The sequence below is a fragment of the Maniola hyperantus genome, chromosome 5, assembly GCF_902806685.2.
Source record: "Maniola hyperantus chromosome 5, iAphHyp1.2, whole genome shotgun sequence".
NCBI classification, from domain to species: domain Eukaryota; kingdom Metazoa; phylum Arthropoda; class Insecta; order Lepidoptera; family Nymphalidae; genus Maniola; species Maniola hyperantus.
The window spans coordinates 15,790,105-15,817,878 of record NC_048540.1 but is presented as its reverse complement, the minus strand read 5'-3'; the positions used below and the strand labels follow the sequence as shown (position 1 = coordinate 15,817,878).

The 27,774-nt window shown below is 38.8% G+C and overlaps 3 protein-coding genes across 7 annotated transcripts in view; 2 read left to right on the top strand and 1 right to left on the bottom strand.

Annotated features, from left to right (window-relative positions):
* Positions 1-15,920, bottom strand: part of LOC117982116 (uncharacterized) — a 19,056-nt gene extending 3,136 nt beyond the window's left edge. The window contains exons 1-4 of one of the 5 annotated variants that reach the window (XM_069498818.1): positions 15,779-15,920; positions 6,308-6,366; positions 4,583-4,705; positions 4,075-4,211 (exon numbers count right to left, since the gene is read on the bottom strand). In XM_069498818.1, the coding sequence (XP_069354919.1) occupies positions 4,075-4,211; positions 4,583-4,705; positions 6,308-6,366; positions 15,779-15,872 (413 nt within the window). In that variant the 5' untranslated portion in view covers positions 15,873-15,920. Of the gene's footprint in view, positions 1-4,074; positions 4,212-4,582; positions 4,706-6,301; positions 6,367-14,302; positions 14,448-15,778 lie in introns of those variants that run through there. The other 4 variants (XM_069498820.1, XM_069498819.1, XM_069498821.1 and 1 more) reach the window with 4 other exon arrangements.
* The window catches only part of LOC117982155 (tubulin alpha chain-like), a 205,313-nt gene that overhangs the window by 149,225 nt on the left and 28,314 nt on the right, over positions 1-27,774 (top strand). The window lies entirely within an intron of this gene.
* On the top strand, positions 11,540-27,774 carry LOC117982115 (uncharacterized). The gene is made up of 7 exons (XM_069498807.1): positions 11,540-11,686; positions 22,082-22,228; positions 23,610-23,717; positions 24,204-24,359; positions 24,442-24,605; positions 25,566-25,752; positions 26,546-27,774. The coding sequence occupies exons 1-7, from the start codon at positions 11,654-11,656 to the stop codon at positions 26,663-26,665; spliced, it is 915 nt and encodes a 304-aa protein (XP_069354908.1). The 5' UTR covers positions 11,540-11,653; the 3' UTR covers positions 26,666-27,774.

The window sequence follows — 27,774 nt, the reverse complement described above, 5'->3', positions numbered from 1 at the left end:
TGTCGCAATTGGGTTTGTGGAATCTTGAGTTTTCCTTTATTAACTTGTGTATTGAAATCGATGTAATGTAAAAGTCCGTTAACGTTACGTGTTGAAAATTCATCTGAAGCTTGTTAGTCCGTTTCCTGCCTAATGTCAGGCTGTCACATTATATGTCGTATCACTGTCACTGTCAATGTCTTTTGAGTAGACCACAGACCCAGTGCCTTGTCTATGATCTGTTTGTTTATATAGTTGTTGTGTTCACAACAAACAGGTTATTACTTATTATTTAATGAACACTAGACGATAGGTTTTTAATTAAGTAGGTACCTACACGGTCATTAGTATTCAAACTATTCAGACTGAAACAAACAGAACGCTCGGCGGAAACGTTACACCGCAAACTCCGAGAAATCACAACTGACAATACAATAAACTGTATTTTTAGGGATCCGTATCTCAAAAAGAAAAAATGAACCCTTATAGGGTCTCTTTGTTGTCTATCTGTCTGTCGTCCTGTTCCGTCCCGCGTTGGGAGTGTTTCAGGCCTTATTGAGTAATATTATTTCTTTTGAAAAGTAAAAACCAGATGTGTCCCATACGAGTTTTACTAGTAGGTAGGTACCTAAAAAGAAAAGTATAATTAAAACAAACCGACGCTCATTATAATTTAATAATGTTCGCGACCGGTTTAACTTGAGCTACTAGTTAGCTTATGCCTGCGACTTCGTCCGCGTGGATTACACAAATTTTAAACCCCTATTTTACACCCTAAAGGGTTGATCTTTAACTATGAGGTTTTAACATAATATTATGAGCTTAATAAAATATGACGTCATACTGCTAATTGTAAAAATATTAACTACAAAACTTCTTTATAGACACTTCAAAACTGACAGACTTTCATACAAACTTCAAACCCCTATTGTACCCCTTCAGGGGTTGCATTTTGAAGAATCCTTTCTTAGCGGACGCCTACGTCATAATAGCTATCTGCATGCCGAATTTCAGCGCGATCCGTCCAGTAGTTTGAGCTGTGCGTTGATAGATTAGTCAGTCAGTCAGTCAGTCAGTCAGTCAGTCACCTTTTCCTTACATATATAAATATATACACATATATATATATATATATATAAATAGATTTACAAGCTATGATATTATCATATTATCATAGCTTGCTATTATTAATATCGTGACTGGAGTCAAAAAAAATTACCTACCTACTTTACTCTATTTATGTAAAAAAATTAATAAAAATTGTCGTTTACGGATTGTGACGCCATTATTCACCTTCCATACAGCGTGACGTTCATGATAAAAACAAATAAAACTCATGGTTTTTTGAAAATTACCACATTATGCAAATAAAGGATTATTCTATTCTATTCTAATTATTTTCTGTAATAATGAATTCTAGCCCCATAAACTACCGCTATACAAAAAATCACTGCATTTTATTACCTACCACAGTCCAAGACCCTATTTCCTAACAGTTGAGTTCAATAAGATTCCTACGTGTTTATTTATATTAGGTAGATTGGAAGATTGCCTATACCTACGGTCAGTTATTTTTATTTTGTACACCATCCGGGTTCATTGACGAAGGACAATCTACAAATTACCTACGCATATGCCTATTAATAAATTATTACTTTATGGGAAGGGAAACAATAAGCGTTGACTTAAAAACGGAGAAGAACTTCTTAAATGGCCAATAAGCAAGATACTATTATTATAATAAGGAAAACATACGAAAAATTAACGCATCGAACTCTTTAATATTCCGGCATAAAAAGTAGGTAGCTTGATCCATTGCTCCGTTACGGCGTGATTGAAAGACAAACCAACAAACAAACTGACACACTTTCGCATTTATAATAAGGGAAGTGATAAGAGTAGTGATCAAAATCAAAGGTCAAATCGGAAATCCAAAGTCGGTCATCCATCCAGATACCGACCAGGTACGTTGCTTAACCAGCGGCGTGGTCATTTGACAATTATTGTCATTAATTAACAGTAGGTATTTCTTAAAGATTTCGTACGGAACCCTAAAATGTCAACATTACTATCAACTCGAGAATATAATCAGTCTAATTGATCGCACATTTACACCGACTTATCGACGCCCCTTGATTAAAATTCATTGAAAAAATTGACTTATTGCGAGGAAAACGAGGCGCACGAATAAGGAAAAAGTTCCATACTTGGTTTTTTAAACACAGAGATATATTATTTTCGAGTAGGTAGGTACTTAGTTAATAAAAAGATAAGCTCAGTTAGCTCACCAAGATCAACTCAAATTCGTCAAGTGCGTACAGTACGCGACAGAAAGTAATATACATCGACCTTTAGGAAGAGGTAGCGGATTTGTAGAGCACAGTCTCTGTCGTTGAGATCGACAAACCGTCACATAGGTATGAGTGACAGAGACAACGCTCTACAAAGCCGAAAAGTCATTCTAAAGGCCGATGTACATTACTTTCTACCTTTGGGCTCAAATCTATACAGAGCCTACTTACTTTGACCACAGCACTCACAACTGCACCTAGGGAGGTCGTTACAGTGCGACAAGGCTATCTTGGCGCGTGGCGAAAATCGGAACTAACGTTGCCGCCAAGTGTCCCCTTTGTTCTTGTTTGAATAGTCTATGCCTTTGTTCTCCAACAGCGCCCCCCTGTCAATGTCATTCAAGTGCCAAAGAGAGCCTTGTCGGACTGTAACTCGGTGACAATAGGGATGATGACTAGTCAAATCAGCGACTTTTTATCAAACGTCAAATCGCTTGCTTAGCAAGAGAGCTTGTATGAAATTCGCAGTTGTGACGTCATACACATTTGAAGACGTACCTAATAGGTAATAATAATATGGTGTACTTTTTTAGTTAAATCGATAAATTTAAAATGGTGAACAAATTTAGTAATTCCTAAGAAATAATTTATTTTTGACTAGCTTATGCTCGCGACTTCGTGGACTACATAATTTTCAAACCCCTTTTTCACCCCCTTAGGGATTGAATTTTCAAAAATCCTTTTTTAGCGGATGCCTACGTCATAATAACTATCTGCATGCCAAATTTCAGCTCGATCCGTATAGAAACTAGTTTAAGCTGTGCATTGATAGATCAATCAGTCAGTCAGTTTTCCTTTTATATATTTAGAATAGTCATCATCCCAATTCAATTCTCGTTAATTTTATTTATGGATTGAGTGCCAATGTTCAAGTCAGTCAATTTAGCTCCGATATCAAACTCATCAATCGTTGGCAAAAGCATTAAGGGTTTCGATAAGGTAAGATCTATGCAAATCAGTTTATTATTAGCATAAATAAATAAAAAATAATGAATAAAAAAAAGAGCTGAAATCTAAGAGTAGGTATCCTTTTGATTTTCTCGCGTATCCTTTTCTAATCTAAATAGGTGCTTACAATTTTCTGTCCTCATAAAGTTTCCAAAAAATGCATCAAGTTACCAAAATCTCTTTAGGTGAGGTTTTTTAATGCAGTTTTTCATTAATTTGTAGCTGTTAGTAAGTGCTTAATACTACTTGGGTGGTCTAACCTAATTCTTCTTAAGTGGTTCGATTCATCATCATCATCATCATCATCATCATCATCATCATCATCACCACCATCATCATCATCATCATCATCATCATCATCATCATCATCATCATCATCAACCGATAGACGTCCACTGCTGGACATAGGTTTCTTGTAGGGACTTCCACACGCCACAGTCTTGCGCCGCCTGAATCCAGCGGCTCCCTGCGACTCGTCTGATGTCGTCCGTCCACCTAGTGGGGTGTCTTCCAACACTGCGTCTTCCGGTGCGAGGTCGCCATTCCAGCACCTTGGGACCCCAACGTCTATCGGTTTTTACGAACTATGTGCCCTGCCCATTCAGCTTGCATGTCTCTTGATGCAGTAAAGTGGAGTGCGCTTACCGCAAAGATGCTTATTCTCTCTTCTTTTGAAGGTTCCAATATTGTAATTGGTCGAAAAAACGGAAGCTTGAGGGGATTCCATTTTCGAACAGAGGTCTCTCAGAATGAGACAGACGGGTTTGAATTGAACAATCAAAATTAATGATTTTACCCAAATCTCTCGGTATGGTTTTCATCCAAAGCTTTGAGTTTCTCAATGAACATCTTCTCCTTGAAATCGCCTCTTGGATTGGACGCACCAGTGTCTATTCCAGCTGTTAAAGTAGCGTCTTCTACAAGTCGTTCCACCTGGAAAAAATCACTTTAATACAGCCTAATAAGATGATAACCGCTAAACGTGGGGGTCAGCACTAAGATATAACTCATCTACAAATTTCACCGTAAACCCTCCAACCCAACCAACCAACCTTCCAAGCTAGCCCACTTACATCTCTGACTGCGTCATCACTTACCACCTGGTGAAATCGCAGTCAAGGGCTAAATTTGTATCTGAATAATTAAAAAAGCTTCCTAACTCCGAGCTAACCTACCTTGCTAAAAATTTTCTTAACAGAAAAGTCCAATACCTACCTAACAATTTTTGCCCGACCCGGGAAGCGAACGCAGGATCTCGTCATCTGCAGTCGAACATGCTAGCCACTAGAGCAATATTTAGTTACCATTTTATTGGATATGCTGATGTGGTGGTCCTGAGGCTGATCATCCTCCATGGTGTCTGCTGTTGCATCAGGCCTTTGGAAGTGTGTAGCACGGACTGACTCACTGTTGCCCATGTTGTTTCTGGACCGAATACAAAGACTAATTATGTACCTAAAGACGAAAAATCTGATGAAAAACATGCTAAGTTTTTTTAATATTACAAATCAATAAAACTTAAAGCTAGCCTTATCTAATTACCATATAAATCATGACCGCGTGGAATGGTGCCAAGAATACTGGCTGCATTTCCGCGCTAGACAGCCAGGCTGATCCGTTGCGCAAAAAATGAGCCAGCCCTTCTGTCACCAGATGAGGCTATTAATCGCGGTGAAATGTCTCGTAAAAAAATTTTAGCACTAAGACTCCATGGCCCCAGGGTCTCCACGGCAAACGGCACAAAAATGTAACTCTCTATAAGAGAGGCATACATGCTAAGACTACTCATCATCATCATTATCATGATCAATCCATCGCAGGCTCACTACAGAGCACGGGTCTCGGGTCTCCTCTCTCAGAGTGAGTAAGGTTTTAGCCATAGTTTCCCACGCTGGCCATGTGCGGATAGATAGACTTCACACACCTTTGAGAACATTATGGATAACTCTCAGGCATGCAGGTTTCCTCACGATGTTTTCCTTCACGATTAAAGCAAGTGATATTTAATTACTCAAAACGCAAAAAGTTAGAGGTGCGTGCCCGGAATCGATTTCCCGTTAGGCTATCACACTACTCATAGTCAAATTGTAATACCTAGATAGAGAGTTGAAATTTTCAAAAGCACAAATTAGTGTTATAATAATATCTTGTGCACGGAACCCTTCCGGTGCGAGGCCGATTCACAATTGACGAGTTTTTTTGGGCAGTTGTGTAAAAAGCAGTATTTGATTGAATCCATCGTAGTCTTTTTACGATAAAGGCGAGCAGATAGTATTCGATATTCTATACAAAACGAGTCCCGTAGCTTTCTATTATGTGGTCAACTCTCAGGCAATGTGCCTTTGACCGTTGGAGCCTGTTGCGCCACGTGGTCTCTCAATGGTCACCTTGAACTTTACGCGTTCTTGATAATAATCGCGTCTATCGTATCTGCTACGGGAAAAGTGCGCAGGCTCTGCGAAGAATATACTGTCCGGGAAAAGCTTAGAATTTCTGGATAGAGTTCCCAATTTCCTTATTGAAACGTCTGTCTGCTTAACCTGCTGTCTTCATTTTGGACAAGTAGGTACTTTACAGACTTACGCGTGCCATATATACTCGTATCTAACCATTGATGTGGAGGGAGATCGCACGAGCAGCAGTGAAGAATTCATAGCCACGACCACTCTGTCAAGAGTGAACGATTGAGAAGAAGAACCATTGATGTACCAAGAAGAGTTTTTATTCAATTACGATGCGTGTTGTAACGTAATTTGTGCTATTACCACAATCAAACTACAAAATCTATGTTCAAAAGTTGACGTCCTCGACTGATATGATGATGTTGATGATCTACCACAGGGTTTTTTCAGATGTAAAACAACTTTTGATTCAGTAAAATCATATGGAAATCTGGAAAGAATCTGTTTTATAGTGCAAAGTTAACTTTACCCGGGCAGTTTGAACTTTGCACACTCATCGACCTTTGCATGTGACATATCGGGATGGGTAAACCGCAATCGTGGCTTAAAATTAGCATTTACTTATCTATATCGTACTCGCAACCAGACTCGTGGTCGAAGTAGCCCGCTGAGTTCTATCGGCTCATCTACGAAGTGAGATGTAACCATTAGTACAATAGGTTTGATGATTTAGAGATTGTTAAGGCCGGCCATACACGGACTGCTCGAGCGGTTAGCCAGTGATCAACATATACGGACCGCTCTTGCAGTCAGAGTCAATAGCTTGAAGCTGCCATCGAGCAGTTAGCTTAACTGCTCGATGGCAGCTTCAAGCTTCAAGCAATTTCAATAGTCTCCAGGTCTTTATCTATACCTATGCAAAAAATCACGTCAATCCGTTGCACCGTTGCGACGTGATTGAAGGACAAACCATCAAACAAACACACTTCCGCATTTATAATAAGGGATAAGAGATAAGGGAGGGATAGACTAGACTTTTTTATAAGTAGGTAGACTTCTTTCATAGACTGCAATAAGACATGAACATGGCAAGTGATGCTGCAGCCTAAGATGGAGCGCGCTTGCCTAGAAGATGCCTATTCACTCTTGTCTTGAAGGTTTCTAGATTCGTACTAGATTATGTGTAGGTAGATTGTGTAGGGAATTTTCTTCTTAAAGACACAGCCTCCGTCTGGAATGTCGGTGAATATTACAAATACAGTGGCTAAGGACGTCGCCCTGAAATATGAGCATGATAATAATAATATCAAATCGCAGGGCCTTGAAATATATGGTGAGGTGTTATTTATTTTGTGGTCTTATTCAATAAGGTTTCAGGGTGACTAAACGCCTTAAAATGTTTTAAGAAGCATTGATTTCCTGTTAGGTAACTAGGTATACTTATATGATATTAGTTTAAATTCAAAAGTTTAGGACCCTTTGTACCTAGTATCTATAATATCAAGTAAAGGAAAAAATCCGAAAACCGTGCATTTGTGGTTACATCACAAACAAAATTAAAATGTGTTCATGAACAAACAATTAAGTAGTATTTTCAACTTTCAAAGTAAGATTATTATACAAAGTGGGGTATCATATGAAAGGATTTTTATGTATTTTTAAGCATAATAGTTTTTAAAAATAAGTAGTCGAAAAAATACGACTATAGTACGGAACTTTCGGTGCGCGAGTCTGACTCGCACTTGGGTCTTAGCCGGTTTTTTGATAATAGTTTAATAGCGTAGTAGGTATAATCAGTACCCTTATACCCTTCTTCTTCTTCTTCTTTCTTCTTTGGGGCTATACAGGTCCTTACTATCCCTGAATCACTGCGACCGTCTCCGATCTATTGTGTTTGCCTCCACTTCACACTTCCTTATCAAATCCTGTGGCCGCCAGATACAGCAGCACCTTCTTGACTGGAATTGAAGTAACATCCTCCGGATAAATGATGTGTCTCCCTAGGTGGACGCTACGTTTGTGCATCAGAGCAGGGCAGAAGCAGATAATGTGCATCGGAGTCTCGGGAGACTCGTGGCACAGCCTGCAGATGTCCGAGCCCTGGAGCTTAAGGTTATACATGTGCCTTTTCAGGCCACAGTGACCCGTTAAAGCTCGCACCAGGATGCACATGTTACTTCTGTTAAGCGACAGCACCTCAGATGCTACCTTCTTGCTGAAGGATTTAACCAGCGCTTTCGAGTGGTTTAACCCTGGCAAGTTTCTCCAGCGGTTGAGTGTGTCATAGTAGCAATAGGTTAGAAGGGTGAGTTGAACCAGGCTTTTAGGTATACCGCAGACAGGCTCTGGGCCTAACTGACGTGCCTTTGCGCCTGATTTTGCCAGAATGTCCGCATTTTCGTTGCCTACTATTCCAGCGTGCCCTGGCACCCATCTTAGAACCACCCTGTTGTGTTGGGCCAGGGTGTTTAATTTTACTCTGCAGTTTTCAACCAGTCTCGAGTTAACAACCTCTGAAGACAAAGCTGAAAGAGCTGCTTGGCTATCCGAATGAATGTAAATCGTTTTATTGACGTGGTTGTGTTGCAGGATGGTTTCCACACATATTATTATGGCGTATACCTCCGCCTGGAAAATAGATGTATAGGCCCCCAGGTTATGGTACAGTTTGATCCTGGGTTTCTCTCCATAGATTCCACATCCTACGTCTTTGCCTGACTTTGAGCCATCGGTGAACCATTTCAAACAGCCCGATGGCCATGTGATTTTGTTGTTTGTCCAATCCTCCCTATCTGGGATTTCCACAGAAAAGGATCTTTGGAAGTTGTATTTTGGGATCATCGTGTCTGACGGCATTCCCAAAACTGGAATCTCGAGTACTGAGTTCTGCAAGTCTCTCAGTGTTTTAGATAGCCAATTCACCTTTCCTTGGCTAATCAGCCTATACATGCCCATTCTCGCCTCCTTCGTCAAATACAGGAAGAGAGGAGGTAAGTAGAGAAGAGCTTCTAGCGCTGCCCCCGGAGAGGTGCTCATAGCTCCAGTGATAAGTAGGCAACCCTTATACCCTTATAAATGCGTAAGTGTGTTTGTTTGTTGGCTTACTGGTTTGTTGGTTTGTCCTTCAATCACGTCGCAACAGTGCAACGGATTGACATGATTTTTTTGCATGGGTATAGATAAAGACCTGGATAGTGACATAGGCTATATTTATTATCCCGGAAAATCAAAGAGTTTCCCCGGGATTTTTAAAAAACCTAATTCCACGCGGACGAAGTCGCGGGCATCAGCTAGTTACTTAATAGGTATATGTCTGTACAGTTGTGATATTATGTAAAAATCATTGGTAGAGTTGATGCAGATATTTGGTTGTCGTGCCAATCTTTGGGCCTTATTTGAGTAATTTGCAAGTTTTTGCCCGGAGGCTGAGCAGGTTAGCGATAAATGGGCCGATTGCTCGCAAATTCGATTGGTTTCCGCTACTTATCCTGTGGCGAGATATTCTTGTTTTACTTTTTGCTATACGTTTCATTAATCTTTATCCTTTTTCCTAATACCAATAGACAATTATTTATAGGTTTATCGACTCTGTTTTCAGCGTGCTTTATGCTAGGATGATAGTTTAAAATTCTATTTATCAAGATAGTTGCCAAAGAGGAAAACAACCGCTGCAGTGCAAGTTAATAATAATGTTCACCCGACCAAATTTCGGCCACGGCAGCCATGAGCCAATCTTCGATGAGATTAGCTAATTGCACAGAAGATATGTTTTTTTTGTTTTTTTTAATAGATATAGCGAGCAAACGAGCAGGCGGTTCACCTGATGTTAAGTGGTTACCGCCGCCCATGAACATTTGCAGCACCAGAGGAGCCGCCGATGCGTTGCCGGCCTTTTAGGAATTTGTTGGTCCGCCCCTGGAATAACCCCATGTTATAATCTAGTGGGAACACCGCCGATGGGAGTTGGTTCCACAGTTTGCACGTGCGTGGAAAGAAGGATCTGGCGCAGCGGACGGTCGAAGTGCACCAGACACCCAGATGGTGAGGGTGAAATTCCTTACGTGTGCGCAAACACAGGTGCATTCTCTATTCCCTCACTCTCATAGCCCAATAAATTCAACACGACCGGAGAGAGGTCAGGAGCAGGACTTGAACGGGGTTTCCACACCACCAATTTCCGAACTCCGAGCTAGTACCTACTGAGAAAAAACCCAATAGCAATATCTACTTTTGGCCTGACCCGGGAATCGAAGCCAGGACCTCGTCATCCGTAGTCGAATGTCGAGGCATCCTATATCGAGGCAGTTGTCCACCAATGAGCAGCAACGGGGAAATAAAGTCGATAGGCACCTATCGCACTCTCAGTCGAGTGATACCTAAGTCCTAGGTAGATGCAGGAGGATCTGGGAGTTCATCGCATTACTATCCTCGAAAACCTCTACCATTAATTACTGGGAAGAGGCCATGACCCTCAGCAATGATGAATACGACGCAGAAAGAACAGACCATACGAGTCAGAATCTATAAGCAGACAAATTATTGCCATCGATAATGACGTATTAATAACCATGGACATTCGACGTCGACATTACGAAAAACAGATAAATAAACAACACATCACAGTTTACAATCCATTGCCGTTTCGAAACATGAACATTCTAGTTTTTGCTAGATAATCTGCATTGTAAACCAAACAGAGGTCAGCCGGTGTACTACGAATCTTGAATGCAATCAATGATCAATGCGATGATCGCAATCTATTCGATCGAAAGACTCTCGACTTATTTTTCGAGAGTTTTATTAATAATTAGCTAAAATGCCTAAGTTTGAACATCAGCTGCGCGATTGAGGGAGAATGACAGCTACGATCTCACGATCGCAATCATCTCTGATTGGTTAATGCTCGCTCACTATTGGCTGCAATGCATTGTTGCAACAAGAATCGCACAAATTCAGCCAATCAGAACAATTGAGATTGTAATAATGACTGACGCAGGTTTCAGACAATCGCCCTACAGTATCACGATTCATGAAAGAAAGTCATAATGGCGTATTAGCCGAATGCCTCAATCCTCACAAAAAAGCCACGGCCCTTCCATCTGGTCTCAGTCACTAAGTAAGTAGGTAGGTAGGTATATAATAATTATGAGTTTTTTTTAATTTACCACGCTTAAACCAAATAAAATTTTGTCAAAATCTGCTTCTTTCGTGAATAATTTTGCGATTTGTTCATTCACTCACATTTTGGAAACGTGGTGGATGTGAACAGTATGAAATAAGGCATTTCATGAACAAGACTGTAGAGTACTGAAATGCCAATTTTTATTTTGCCAATAGAGTGGTGCCGTTAATTCTTTTTTAATTTAAAGACTAGCGCTTGAGTGCAATTAGACGGTGGCAAGTGATGATGCAGCCTAAGATGGAGCGCGTATTTCAGTAGATTGATTGTAAAAGGCTATTACTTTTACCATGTCATCGTCGTCGTTGTCTCATCCGATATACGTCCACTGCTGGACTAAAGCCTTTTGGATATTAAGGTGCTGAAATGGCGACCTCGCACCGGAAAGCACAGCGTCGGAAGACCCCTACACTAGGTGGAGAGACGACATCAAACGAGTCGCAGGGAGCCGCTGGATTCAGGCGGCGCAAGACTGTGGAATGTAGAAGTCCCTACAAGAGACCTATGTCCAGCAGTGGACGTCTATCGGTTGATGATCATGATGGGTATTAAGCCAAAAATAACGATTGCGATGATGACAAAGTATCAATCGCTAGTTTCGTAATACAGGTCGGCTGTAGTGAAGATGAGTCTCGGAACGGGTTTGGCGGTGTATCCGCGGGGGGTCGCGGGGGGTCGTGACGTCATGGGAGGCTGTGGCGGTATATAGGAGATGAGTCCGCGCATCTTTCCGTTGTATTTTGAATTGTGAGGTCTTTCTTGTGTGACAAAAATATTGCAGCAGCTTTTTGAAGATGCTGCATCTCGGAACTTTTTTGGCGGTTGCCGTAAGTGATTTTTATTTATTTAACCACTGAGAACATTGCGTAGGGGGTAATATTAACAATTTAAGTACAACAAACAGTTATTTAATAAATTATATTTTGCGATTAATTAAAGTTTACTTTTTTGTGAAATTGTTGAATAAATAATAATAAGGAAATGATTTTATCATAATTTATTTATTCAATGCATTTCAATATTATTTAATTACATAATCATTGAACATATATTATAATAACTAATATAGTCTATATATAACCCGTTGGGGCACAGCAATTTTAGCAGGGAGACGACGCTGGATTAATCGCGAATAGTCGTTTATTTTATAGTAGGCTTTTTCAAGTAGGAATATGTTGAATGCATCAATGAACATTATATTATTACTCTCGATTTCAGGAATTGTACGTTGTATAATAATTCAATGGAAAAAAGTTATAGTATAAAGCTTCTATAGGTAGGTATGAATATAAAAATATCTATCCTAATTTTGGAGAACCATGTAGGCACATTTCATAAATAAATTGTGTTAAAAGGATTTTAGCCAATATTTTTATTGTAATAATTTTTAAGTAACTAGGACGAATCCTATCTTTGTATTCAAAATTGAAAATCGGATGGGATGGGATGGGATTCGAATCTGAAGGGATGCACTACGAGATTATTATTATTATCATTTTTGTAAATGATATATTTTCCAAGAGCCACTTTATTAAAAACAAGTTAGTTACCTAGACAAGAAATACCTAGGTACCTAAATAAAAATCAATATATATTTTTTTATGAACTTTATTTATATTTTGTTATATTATCAACGATTTAAAATAATATCATGTAAAACTAGTTACCTACAGTATCAGAAAAAACTGGCCAAGTGCGAGTCAGGCTCGCACAACGAGGGTTCCGTACTACAGTCGTATTTTTTCGACATTTTGCACGATAATTCAAAAACTATGATGCATAAAAATAAATAAAAATCTGTTAGAATGCACAGGTGAAGACCTTTCATATGATACCCCACTTGATATAGTCGCTCACTTCGAATGTTGAAAATACTAATTATTAATTCATGACCACAATTTAATTTTTTGTGTGTGATATAACCCTAAATTCACGGTTTTCAGATTTTTTCCCAAATTTCAGCTATAAGATCTACCTACCTACCAAATTTCATGATTCTAGGTCAACGGGAAGTACCCTGTAGGTTTCTTGACAGAAAGACAGACCGACAACAAAGTGATCCTATAAGGGGTCCGTTTTTCTTTTTGAGGTACGGAACCCTAAAAAGTGGCTTTAGCATCTACAAATAGATTTTATTAAGTATAAAAAACAAACTCGTCTTCGCAAAGTAAAGTTGTTTAAGTAATTAGCTACCTATTTAAGTATAATATTTATTGTACATTAACTTATTATTGGCCGCGCAATATCTATACTAATAATATTATAAATGCGAAAGTGTGTCTGTCTGTCTGTCGGTATGTCTGCTAGCTTTTCACAGCCCAGCAGTTCAACCGATTTCGATGTTTATTACATCCCGAGGAAGGATATAGGCTACTTTTACTGCGGTAAATTAAAGAGTTCCCCTAAACATAAGAATGGCTAACGTATTTTTATGTTAAAGTTATAGGAAGATAAAATTACTTATCTCTATTTTCTATTTTAATAATCGGTGTATGAGTTTAATAACATTAGGTAATTTAGTAGTAGTAAAATACCTTATTACCATAATATAATTACATTTGTTATGCAATGGAACATAATAACATCGGAAGTCACGGAGTTGGAACAACCTCGAAAACTGATAATATTTGCAATTTACTTGGTCGATTTGTAGGAAATAGAGTTTTGACGTACAAACGCTAAAATTGTCTTAGGTATTTTAAACTACTTTTAAGCCGACGCTGTGCTTGCCTAGTGGTTAATATATTCGACCTCCGATTCGGGCGGTCTAGAGTTCGATCCCGAGCACGCACCTTTGGATATAATTTACGCGTAGGTGCGTTGTAAGCATTGACTTATAATCATATTACTTCGTATGCTTCGTATGGACAGGGTTATTGAACAAACAAAATGACACCGACTCATTGGTGCTCATGCACCAATGCAATCTCAGTGACCTAAGGATTTCAAACGGGTGGTTCTAAGAGGTGGCGCTGATTTATTTGGTTTCTAAACCGTGAAAAATTTTGTTCGTATCTTGTCATTTATATCGATGGTTTCAAGCAATTAAATATGATCTTGATCTTGTACCATTTTTAATATTGTATATGCTTATGTCAACAAGCACGCAAATTTATTCAAGATCAAATCCATGTATGTGTGTAGCTAGATAATTGAAAAATAAACGTTTTATTTATTTATTTATTTATTTATTTATAAATATCACATGCTTAACGGTGAAAGAAAACATCGTGAGAAAACTTGAGAGTTCTCCATAATGGGTACCTACTACCTAATTCTCCATAAGGTGTGTGAAGTCTGGGACAGCGCGGCGTGGCGGGCTGTGGCCTAATCCCTTATCATTGTGATACCCCTAGGTCAGAAGTGGACCGGCCATGGGTTGAACTAAAGTTAGAAGTGAGTGTAATGAGTGTAGGTTATTTAAAATTGTGAAATATACTCACGTGTTCACGGATACAAGACCGAAGTCCTGACCTCCACCTTGCAGTGAACAATGTGAAAATTCTCGCGAAAAATGATGATTTAACTCAACACAGTAATTTTGACCGGTTTTGTGACATTTTTGCCAACATTTGCTCAATGTCAGCGTGTCAATAATGAATAAACAAGGAAACATCATTATGAAAGTGTAAAGAATTATTTTTGTGGAAGGTTGAACATCCTTTTTGAGATAAGAATATGTTCACGACAGGTCGAGATGGCAATCGGGGTGGGGGCGCCCCGCACACCCGCACAGCCCCCGCGCTAACCCGCTGCGGGCGAGTTGACGTGTACTTATTTATACCTACCATCTTGCTAGCTTTTGCCTATGAGTTCGTTTGTGTAGCTTTAACTTAAGAAGTCAGAATGTAAAACTAAGGAAACATGTTTTTTTAAATTAATTAACTAGGTAATGAGGTAAGTAGGTAGGTAGGTAAAATATTTTTCTGTAGGTCTGGTAGTGAAATACTCCTACCTCCTACTACCTATTTATACTAATTTTATTATAATAACTAGCTTATGCTCGCGACTTCGTCCGCGTGGACTACACAATTTTCAAATCCCTATTTCACCCCCTTAGGGGGTGAATTTTCAAAAATCCTTAGCGGATGCCTACGTCATAACAGTTATCTGTATGCCAAATTTCAGCCCGATCCGTCCAGTAGTTTGCGCTGTGCGTTGATAGATCAGTCAGTCAGTCAGTCAGTCAGTCACCTTTCCCTTTTATATATTTAGATCTCCAAAACTAATGATCTGACATTTTTTTTTTTTTTTATTCGATATAGGCGCACGCTTGACCACGATCACACCTGATGGAAAGTGATGATGTGGCCTAAGATGGAACGCGTTTGCCTAGAAGGTGCCTATTCACTCTTGTTTTAAAGATACCCGGATTATAATTGACAGGAAACACTGATCTAGGAAGAGTATTCCAGACCCTAGCCATGCGTATAAGGAATGATGACGCAAAGCGTTGACGCGATTGACATTTTTTATTTTTGAATTTCCTTCGTTTTGTCGAGGTTTTATCCGGGTCATTCCAAGGTTAAAGGATGAAAATTTTTTCTGAATAATATTGATAGTATACTTCATACAGTGTACAAGCTATAATTACATTATCATCATCGTGTTAATTATTAAATGAAACAAAAAGTGGTTTATTTTATAACCGACAAGGATATTATAAATTGATCTAAACTAGGTAGGTATACCTACGTATAAGGTAAAAAATCCTACTATATTAAATTATCGGTAGGTAGGTACATCAATAAAAATCATACTTTAATAATATAATAATAGAGGTTTAATTGGTGTTGATTGGAAATATTTTTTATTATCTAACAAAAAGTATAATGTTTTGTAACTAAAACCAAAAATCTTCTACAAATATATAATTTTATACAATAACTAAAACGCTATAGAAACAAGTAGGTACCTACCTAGTAAAACGATATAAACTATCACGCCGATCTGTTGTGGCTTGATTGAAGGACTAACCAACAAACCAATAAACCAACAAACAAACACACACATTTAATAATGGGTAGTCATCTTCTCACAATGACATCCGAAACTTTAAAATATAATAATCCAAGTTTCCAAGACATCGCATCGATCGTGACAAAATAATCAATATACAAATTTAGCGTTCCGTACCCAAGGCATTGAACTATTAGGTATGTACTAACGTACCCCAAGGGTGCTAAAGGGACCCTATTACTAAGCATCCGCTGTCCGTCCGTCCGTCCTTCCGTCCGTGTATCAGCAGGCTCTACCTATATCTCGTGAACCGTAATAAACAGAGAATTGAAATTTTCACAAAATGTGTATTTCTATTGCCGCTATAACAGAGATAATCAATCTACATAATATATAAAAGGAAAAAGTGATTGACTGACTGACTGACTGATCTATCAACGCACAGCTCAAACTACTCGACGCATCGGTCTGAAATTTGGCATGCAGATAGTTATTAGACGTAGACATCCACTAAGAAAGGATTGTCGAAAATTCAACCCCTGAAGGGGTAATATAGGGGTTTGGTGTAGGCTGCGCGGACAAAGTCGCGAGCATAAGTTAATTTATTAATAGATTATATTATCTGGCTATACCTAACAAAAAATAACAGAAATTTCAAAATAGCCGCCATGAAATAAAAGTGTTATTTCGTGTATGGTACGGAATCCTTCGTGTGCGAGTCCGACGCGCACTTAGCCGACTTTTTATTATAAAGGTATCGTGTTATCTACACCGCAATTAATTATAATACCTACTTGTGTTTTTACATCAGAAGGGATATGAATATAATATTATTAGATATGTATAATAGGTAGTTCCGTGAATAGTCAAACTCACTATAATTATAAAGTCGAATATAATCATGATTCAGTGATTTTAAGAAAATGTTTCGGTCATCTTTAAAACAAAAACAATATGTTTTTTTGACTAGTGTCTGCGTAACATAATGTTATTTACAATAACATATTTTTTTAATTTAATGAAAATATTACAATAAAACTTAAAGCTAGCCTTATCTCAAATCATGCCCGCGTGGAATGGTGCCAAGAAAACTGGCTGGATTTCCGCGCTGGACAGCCAGGTTGATCCGTTGCGCAAAAAATGAGCCAGCCCTTCTGTCACCGGATGAGGTTATTAATCGCGGTGAAATGTCTCGTAATTTTTTTTGCTAAATAAAATAAATAATGTTATCTGCCCGTCTTTATCCATACTCATATCTGCCCGTCTGTCTGTTATCTTTTGTGGCCCATACGTTTAACCGATTTAATCCAAATTTAATGAAAAGATAGCTTAAACCCCGGAGAGGAGACATACATAGACTATGTTTTATCCCGGAAAATCAAAGCGTTCCCATGGGATTTTTAAAAACATAAATCCATGCGGAGGTTACAACTACGTCCGTGAGCATCCTAACATTTCACAAGGGCTTCAAAAATACCCCTTCCAAGTTAGCCTGCTTCCATCTTAGACTGCATAATCGCTTCCATCAAGTGAGTTCGCAGTCAAGGGCTAACTTGTAGTTGATAAAACAAAAGCAGGTTCTCGTTCCGAAGCGTTTTGGACTGGTTTTGGACATAAAAGTTGTGACGTCGTTATTTATACCTATACGGAACCCATTCAAATAAGTTTAGTGCGCGCTTGGCGGATTTTTTGTTCGATAAAAGATTACGCGGTCACGAAGTAAATCGCCTCATCGATGTCACCGATATTTTTGTATGCGGATCTTATATTGGAGTTGCGTACTCCACACGATTATGGTAATTATTCGTAAATTCAAATTCATATTCATATGTGAGTCATTCATTAATAACTACGTAGCAAGGCGTTCGAATGTCTGGCACGCCATGTTATGCCAGTTTACGTCATTATGTGAAGTCACAAAAGCAAACTCTTCTTTTTTTAAAAAATAAAAATGGCGAGCAAACGAGCAAGCGGGTCACCTGATTTTAAATGATTACCGCCGCCCATGAACATAATATGAGGAACCACCAATGCGTTGCCGGCCTTTCAGGAATTTATTGGTCTTTTGATAGTTGAGCCATCTTAGGCTGTTTTAGCGTTTAAACTATCGTGAGTGATTTCCATTATACCTACATATCTCACACCCGGCTTTACCCACGTGTTTAGTCGACGTTAGCCCGACTAGTTTCGAATCGTCATCTTAGGCTGCATCACCACTTGCTATAGTTTTGAATTTCACGAAGACGAGTGGCTCACGATGTCACCATGACGAAAAAGGAGTTCTATTCGCATGCAGAAGAGTTCTATAATTTCTGGTAATTTTTAAAGATAGTTCTGGGGATTTAACCAATCAAATCGCAGTTAGAATTATGCTCTGCTAACTTCCGGTAGCAGATCATTTTCGAGCAAAGCATTTACGCATCCAGCTCAGTTCTATAGTTCCTCATACTTTATAATGATAGTTAAGTAGTAAGAAGATAACAATGGTAATAATATTATGTTGGCTCTAGCAAGTTAGGCGGAAATCCCAAAAAAATAAATTTTGTATAAAAAAGCAATAAAAAAACATTGGGACATGGCTTATAAATTATTTGTGTCAGATTGCTTACAACCTACGATCCAATAAATTGTCAGCATCTTTTGATTGAAAAAATCAGAAAAATAAAATAAAACGATAGGTACTTAAAGACTCTCTGTGGGTGGTATGGTAGGTATCAGTACCCTTATTATAAATGCAAAAGTGTGTTTGTTTGTTGGTTTGTCCTTCAATCACGTCGCAACGGAGCAACGGATTGAAGTAATTTTTTGCATGGGTCAAAGACTTGGAGAGTGACATAGACTACTTTTTATCCCGGAAAACCAAAGAGTTTTTGCGGGACACGCTGACGAAGTTGCGGGCGTCGGCTAGTTTCATATAAATTACCTAGGTATACTAAGGTTATAAAGAGGTAAAGTTTGTAAGTTTGTTTGCATGGGGTAATCTCTGAAACTACTAAACCGATTTTGAAAATTCTTTAACCAGTAGAAAGCTACATTATTCCTGAGTAACATACACATTTATAAAAGAAATAAGAGAACCCTATGAAATCCGTATTAAATTGTAATAAGCTACCCGTGCGAAGCCGGGGCGGGTCGGTAGTTATAAATTTTTCCGCTGACCGGCCGAGTGTCTATTTATCAGCGGGCTATATCTCGTGAACCGTAATAGGTAGAGAGTTGAAATTTTCCCAGAATGTGCATTTCTATTGCCGCTATAACAACAATTAGTAAGGAATAAAAATTTCAAAATGGCCGCCATGAAAATTAAAATTTAAAAAAAAAGTTTTATTTCTTATACGATTGTATGGAACCTTTCGTGTTATTCGCACTTGACCGATTTTTTGAATTTGTATATCTTTTTTAATTTGTATAAGTATATTATCTAGTGTAAAATTAAATTAGATACGCTTACGTTTGAAGCTTACGCTTACGCTGAAGTAAAATCAAAGTCATGGTAACTTCAATTACTACAAGGTTCTCAACTCTTACAACATTTCATGGGATTAATGTCAAAGAGGATTAAATTTTGATGGGATCTGTTATCTCTTATGATGGGTGCAACCCTGGTTAAATACCACCACTTAATTTTCTACAAATAATATTAAGAAATCACACGGGCTTTTCTTATTAAAAACCTGTTATGTATGGGGTGGCGGTCACAGATGAGGGAAATGCTCGCTTCTAAAAATACCTACTACAAGATTCAATATTATTTCACATCAAAATTTTACGATTTTTTTAATGACTTCTTATAATATGAAATCGTGTAAATTATTAGCACGCAAGACCAGAATTTAGCGCATTTTCAAACTGGTCTGGATATTTTTTGATAATATTATTGTTAGTAATAAAGAAAGTACCTAATTTATTAGGACGCGATGTCGTATTGATTTAGGGAAGATAAATTAAGTTACATAAATAACTATTGAATATTAAAATTAATTATTACTTTTCAAGTTACTATAGTATGTAGTGAGCCGGCAATGGGTTGATCATCATCATCATGGAGTTGATTCCTGCAAATAAGTTAATCATAGATTAAGATAAGTAATAAGATTCTTCTAGTTAGATACTAGATAAAATCAATGTATAGGTTAGGTACGGCAATTTTTTTCAATACGTTACCATTCTAACTTTACAGTTTTGAAAAATTCACCATCGATATCATGATAAACCCATCGCCGGCTCACTAAAGAGCACGGGTCTCCTTTCAGAGTGAGAAGGGATTTGGCCATAGTCTACCACGCTGGAAAGTGCGGATTGGCAGTCTTCAAATACCTTTGATAATATTATGGAGAACTTTCAGGCATGTAGTTTTCCACAAGATGTTTTCCTTCTGCTTAAAATGTATATATAATTCCGAAAAGTTAGAGGTGCGTGCCCGGGATCGAACCCCAACCTCCGATTAGGAGGCGGACGTCCTAATCACTGGACTATCACAGCTTAATATTATGTATCCGGTACTTATACTAGTAGATAGATATCGCACACGTGGCATGATGAAGATAAACAATAAATATAAAATAATATTGCCTAGGTAATACAAATTATCACATGGCATATGAATAACTAAAGAACTAATGGTAAATAACTAAAACGTAAACATTACATCATTAATAACTTGTATATATACCTAATCTAAGTCTATATACTGATTTAATAGTCTGACGGTAGCTCTATGAATAGTCACGTAAAGCATAGGATGGGTTTGATTTCCAAATATAATAGTCAAAAAAATTACAGTAAGTTTATTTTTATCAAAAAAATTACAACAAATTTATTGTTATTTTTAAATGTGTATGGGTATGGGCTTTTTATGCCTGAAAATAAAAAACTTTTATTATTATTTATTATATTTGTTTTTATTCAAATAAAACTTTTACAAGTGCCTTTGAATCGTCAAAATAATTTACCAGTGGTTCGGAATGCCGTTCCTATTCTTCTTTCCCAAGTCAAATTAACCAGAAAATATATTATTTTTAGTAACAAAAAAAAGGCAATTTATAACCAAAGAAAATATAATAAAACTTAAAGCTAGCCTTATCCACACTATACAAATCATGCCCGCGTGGAATGGTGCCGAGAATACTGGCTGTATTTCCGCGCTGGAGAGCCAGGCTGATCCGTTGCGCAAAACATGAGCCAGCCCTTCTGTCACCAGAGTAATTTTTTTTAGCACTAAGACTCCATGGCCTCAGGGGCTCTACGGCAAACGGAACAGAAATGTAACTCTCGATAAAAGACGCCAAAGATAGATAGAGTTACTATAGTATTAAAGATCTTAAAATAATTTGTGTTAATTAGTCACAATTAAAATCATCGGATGGTGGTTAAAATCATCAAAACCAAGGTCTGAGAAATGTTCATGCAAATCAAACCGGTTCCTGATTAGTGTTTAAGTACTTTGCGTGTTTTCCTCAATTCATACGATTTTAGGAGTTACAATGATATTCTTATTATTTCTTAAATTTGTTTCTGAATAACGAAAGACTGATATAAATTGATTGAGATTTTATTCCGATACAAGTTAGCATTTGACTGCAATCTCACCTGGTGGTAAGTGATGATGCAGTCTAAGATGGAAGCGGGCTAACCTGGAAGGAGTAATATGGTAGTTTTTATTAAACCCATACACATTTAGTTTCTACACGGCTTCGTACCGTAACGCTAAATTGCTTGACAGCACGGTTTTACCGGTAGGGTGGTAACTAGCCACGGCCGAAGCCTCCCACCAGGCCAGACCAGAAATTATGAAATTATGAAATTCCAAACCCCTGCCGGGAAACGAACCCGCTACCTCCCACTAATAACACCACAGCGCTTACCACTGCGCCAGGGAGGTCGTCGTACTGCTTAGACTTAACTATAAGCGACTTTATATATGTATGTATGTATGTATATATATACTTTATTGCACCACAAAAACACAAATGACAGGTTACAAAAAGAAATCTTAAAAAGTAGGATCCGAAGTTAGGAAGTAGTACCGTAAGATCTACCGTTAAACGGGATAAAAAGAAGCCAATGTCACTCTTCAGGTGTTTAACTATATCCATGCAAAAAAATCACTTCGATCCGTTGTTTTGTTTCGGCTTGATTTTAAGATAAACAAACACACTTTCGCATTCCTAATGAGTATCTAATATGGGTAGTGAATATAATGCTTACTCCAGTGAAACGGGCTTTGAAATAATATAATAACATACTTGTCATATCTTTTTCAGGTCGTATTATCCGCAGCGGCACCTCCGGATGGCATCTCCCACAATTTCATAGAGCTGGACCTGTCGCCTGAAGAAGCCCAGAAGTATCTGAACAGCCCTCCCTTCACGGAACCCAAGCTGTCTGGTCGCATTGCTACAAATCCGTTGGTTAGTATTTTTATTTATTTTAAACTTTACTCTCAAGGCGCTCTTCTTACTACAGTCCGTATACTACAGTCGTATTTTTTCGACATTTTGCACGATAATTAAAAAACTATGATGCATAAAAATAAATAAAAATCTGTTTTAGAACGTACAGGTGAAGACCTTTCATATGATACCTCACTTAATATATAGTTATCTTAGTTCGAAAATTGAAAATACTAATTCTTATTAGTAGACCACAATTTATTTATTTTTGTCGGATATAACCACAAATTCACGGTTTTCAGTTTTTTTCCCGAATATCAGCTATTAGACCTACCTACCTGCCAAATTTCATGATTCCAGGTCAACGGGAAGTACCTACCCTGTAGGTTTCTTGACAGACAGACAGACATACAGACAACGAAGTGATCCTATTAGGGTTCCGTTTTTTCTTTTGAGGTACGGAACCCTAAAAAGTCTATAAAACAGTCACTAATGAGCACCCTTAACATTTTGAAATATCTTATCATTTAATTGCATGACTGACATTATTTCACAATAATAATAACTACAGGTCCTAGCATAGTACTTTAATACTAGTGATACTTAGTCCATACTAATATTCTAAATGCGAAAGTGTGTCTGTCTGTCTGTCTGCTAGCCTTTCACGGCCCATCCGTTCAACCGATTTTGATAAAATTTGGTACAGAGATAGCTTGCATCCCGGGGAAGGACATAGGCTACTTTTATCCCGGGAAATCAAAGAGTTCCCACGGGATTTTTGAAAACCTAAATCCACGCGAACGAAGTCGCGGGCATCATCTAGTAGGAAATATTATAAAGATCGTTCAGTATGATTACCTTTTTGGATTCTTTGTGAAATGAAGTGCATATATGCTCCCTGCAACTCATTTGATTTTTTTGTGTTGTTTCGGATTGACTATGCTGCGTAGGCCCTACTGGCCGCTACAGCGTCACCGGGGGGGATTGGCGAGCGCGAAGCTCCGCCTGGAGGTGAGCCCTAGGGCTCAAAGAAATAATTTGAGAGGTCGGGGGGCAACGTCCTCCTAAGGGCGCCTCCTGTGAGGCTCGGACCACGGCTTAGGCTGACGTTGGGATGGGTGGAGTGTGAGGTGGAGGAGGAGGTGTTGGACTACTGGTTAGTCCGTACGCCCCCGAGGCCGTGGCGTGAGTCCACGTCCGAGTGACGTTAGAAATCGGGGACCTCGTCTTCGCCGGCGAAGACGCTGTGATGAGGTTGAATTGTGTAGCCCTACGAGATAGGGTGCATTGTCGGTCATGATTTGATCGTCGGGGTCGTTAAGGACGTGCTTAGGGCGTCTTTTATCGGGGGGGGGGGGACTCATTTGACTTAATACCTACATTTTTGTTTTGGTTTTAGGTCCGGTACGACGACCCTAGGTTTCGCTCGGCGGAAGCCGGCCCCACTCTCGGCCACTACTGGAGAAATGGACACGAAATCGAAAACCCTGAAGACTTCGTCGAAGAGGTAAGACAAAATACATATGTTTTTCACTTCTCATGCTCGTAAAGTACTTCTTTATGCTGGCTGTAAGCGGACTAAAATAGCTTTTTATGCTCTTATGCATAAAATGTTTATAGGCAAACAAGAATCTGTTAGAATCCGGACGACACAAAAACAATTGTAATAACGCTTAACTCCTCACGCGCCATTTTAACTTTTTGTGTCAAATTTCATGTCAAAAGCACGATTTTAGTTGTGGGCATACAATTTTATTAAAAACTAGCTGCCCCGACGAACTTCGTACCGCCTAACAGTCGATTCTTTTTCAGGATTTTTTTTAAATTTTTCTCTCCGTAAGAACCACCCTCGTACTTCAAGGAATATTATTAAAAAAAAAATAGCGAAATCGGTTCAGCTGTACCTACTCGAGATTTGCGATGAGAAACACATTAATTAGTGATTCATTTTTATATTATAGAAGAAGAAGATTCATATTATTTTATTTTAAAGGTATATGACGCAGTTCAATACCACGGCCAAGACGGCCTCGGCGCTTACGCGTACGGCTATGAGACCCCCGAGTCAGCGAAGGTTGAGAACAGGATCCGTTCCGGTGACGTCACTGGCTCCTACACCTTCAAGGGCGATAACGACGAGCTTATCAAGGTAACTTAACATCAGTGCGCACGAAGTCGCGGGCATCAGCTAGTATTATATATTTTAATCAATTTTTTTTTTATATCCTCAGGTCCGCTACTGGTCCGACAGCGAAGGCTTCCACCAGGAGGACAACATCCCCAAGGTGGTCCTGAAGCCAGTGGAAGAGGCTGAGGATGTGAGAGAAGCTCGTCTCGCTCACGAGAAGGCCTGGCAGGAGGCTGCCGCTGCTGCCCGCCAGAACCCTGACCCACTGTAAGTTTATCTCATCATCATCAACGGATAGACGTCAACTGCTGGACATAGGTCTCTTGTAGGGACTTCCACACGCTACGGTCTTGCGCCACCACCATCCAGCAGCTCACTGCGACTGGTCTGATGTCGTCCGTCCACCTAGTGGGAGCGTCTTCCAACGCTGCGCCTTCCAGTACGAGGTCATTATTCTAGCATCTTGGGATCCTAACGTCTATCGGTTTTCCGAACTATGTGCCATGCCCGTTGCCACTTCAGCTTCACAACCCGTTGAGCTATATCGGTTACTCTAGTTCTCCTACGGATCTCCTCATTTCTGACTTGATCACGTAGAGAAACTCCAAGCATAGCTCTCTCCATTCCCGGCTGAGTGACTCTGAGCTTTCTTAAGAGTTTATCTAGTTTCTATTTTTTGGGGCTCCGTATCTCCAAATAAAAAGGAACCTTTATAAAAACACTTTGTTCTCTATCTGTCTGTATGTCTGTCGTGTCTGTCAAGACCCGTCAAGAAAATCAAAAGCTATAGGCTGCTTCCCATTGACCTAAAATCATGAGCCGGACGCTCCCCTAACTTTTTGAAGTTATGTGCGCTTTAAGCAATTAAATATCACTTGCTTGTACGGTGAAGTAAAACATCGTGAGGAAATCTGCATGCCCGAGAGATCTCCATAATGTTCACAAAGGTGTGTGAAGTCTACCAATTCGCACTTGGCCAGCTTGGTTTGGCCATAGTTCACCACGAACTATGGTCAAAGCCTTCTTATTCTGAGAGGAGACCCGTGGTCAGCCATAGATAACAGAAGCTTATCTGTGTGGCCAGCAGTGAGCCGGTGATGGCTTGATCATGATGCATCATCATCATACAACCCAGGATCAAACCCTGGACTCCCGATTAGGAGGCCAACGTCTTAACAGCTATCACCACTTTTTTCAATCAATCAATTTTGTATCTATTTGTTACAGGGGAGAGTACTACAACAACTACAACCAGCAATACGACTTCCAGCCTGCGGCGTCCGAGCTGAGCGACGCCGTGGTTGCTGCCCCCGGCCAGGCGCGCGAGGCCAAGGCGTACTACAACCCTCAGGGCCAGCTCCCATCATATCCCTCCTCGCCTAAACCCGACAAGTATGAAGAGCCTGAACCTACTGTAAGTTGAACTGATGTTTATTACAAATAGGGAGACTACTACAGCAATATGACGTCTGAGCTGAGCCACGCCGTAGTCGCTCCCCCCGGTCAGGCGTGCGAGGCCAAGGCGTACTACAAAAACCCTCAGGGCCCCCTCCCTTCGTACCCCTCCTCGACTAAACCCGACAAGTATGAAGAGATGTTTGTCACAAACGGCGAGAGTACTACATCAATACGATGTCCGAGCTGAGCGAAGCCATATTGATTTGCATTTCTGAATATGGGTAGGAGACTCATGTTAAGTATTTGACTGCTCATTGACTTATTTATTTGAGTGCTCAGAATGAAAACTTCTTAGGTCCACCACGTGGTCAAGTGAAAATTAGCAGACTTTTCATACTTTTGAGAACGTTGTGGTTAACTCTCAGGCACGAAGGTTTCCTCACGATGTTTTCCTTCACCGTTAAAGCAGGTGATATGTGACTGCTTAAAACGCACATACCTAACTGCAAAAATTTAGAGATGAGTGCTCGAAATTGAAACACAGATCCCTCTTTAAATCTTATCATCATCATCATGATCGCGTGCCTTCTTCGAAACGAAGTTTGGAGGTCTTCATGCGTAAAGCTTCTCTATTTAAAGCCGCCTCTTTTAACTTTGGGTAACTAAGCCCTGTCCACCCCCTTATATTATCGTCCAATCATTTGCGTCTTTGAGATATTTATGGGGCCACAGAATTCATAATATTTTTAATTCTGTAGCCTGATCTGTGCCAGTGTATTATCTTAAAATAACATTTATATCTTTCGCAGGGTCCCCCTCGTGGATTCTTCTACAAAATACAATACCCCGTCTCCATCACCGTCCCCAAGAACCCCGAAGACAGAGTCCCCAGCAACTACGGTAGAGCTGTACAGCAAAGCTCTAAGTAAGCTGTACGGTAAAGCTGTAAGCTTTTAGCCTAAGATTTGACGACATCTTTGTTAAACTGGATTTAGAAAGTATTCTCGAGCTAATAAAGGTATCCAAGCAATATACAGATTCAACAGATCCAAGAAATAGTTAATTTTGTAATAATATGTTCGGTTGCGATATATTTCTACTGCCTTACAAATAAACGTTGTTTAGCAAGTGAATAGTTACACACCGATTAATTTTTTTCTGTCATCAGTGATTTGATATTCAAAAAAAAAAGATAGAACAATGTTTAACTGAACAATCGCTAAACAAGGTTATTATTAAGGGGGCTAGTATATTGATATATTGAAACATATTTTGATAGGTACAGAGTTTTAGCGTAGTCAGTAACTATTAATGAATCTGTAGGTTTAGTCTATTCGTTATGGTTTAGTCGGTACTCAACTCGTCGTTAAGTACCGACTAAACCATAACGAATACACGAATACAGCTTTATTGATCCACGCAACGCTAAACCCAATGAAAACTGAAATTGTGTAAATATTTTTTTAAATTGGAATAACAATTCAAATCTCTTATTTTATTGATGTCTGACAAAAATTAATAGTTTTACTTACCTATTTTATACCGCTATTTGGATCTGTATTTGGAATTGTTATCGATTTCTAATGATGTTATAAAAGGTAGTAATATCCGTTGCCATTTTAGTTAAGTAGGATAAGTTAGCAATTTGTAACCTATTCTGTAAGTACCTAACTACTTTTACTTGTAACAATGAAAGTTAATCATAATGCAGTCACTATTAATGGAATTGATCGGAATTTTATACAATATCAATGATATTAAAATATATTAGATTGATAGCAAAACTTGTAATTTTTTTATCAGACTGGTGTTTAAAAGTGTAACTTTTAACAATATTTTAAATTATCAAAATATTTATCAGGGCTACTAACTTTTTCATTATTTTTAAAACGGTTTCGTTTCAAGATTTATACAAATTGTAAAGAAAAAGTTAAACTCTTGAACCCAGTCTTGGTTATAATCTTATATTATTTTATAAAATTAGTATAAGTCTTCCAAAAATTTGTATCATCAGGAATAAAAAAGTACTTACAATATT

What these genes read in the sequence shown, in the direction of transcription:
- LOC117982115 (XM_069498807.1), top strand. Translation starts at nt 11,654, where the DNA reads ATGCTGCATCTCGGAACTTTTTTGGCGGTTGCC. An exon ending in GCATTGCTACAAATCCGTTG is followed by an intron (nt 22,229 to 23,609) that starts GTTAGTATTTTT and finishes TTTTGGTTTTAG; the next exon opens with GTCCGGTACGACGACCCTAG. An exon ending in ATGAAGAGCCTGAACCTACT is followed by an intron (nt 25,753 to 26,545) that starts GTAAGTTGAACT and finishes TATCTTTCGCAG; the next exon opens with GGTCCCCCTCGTGGATTCTT.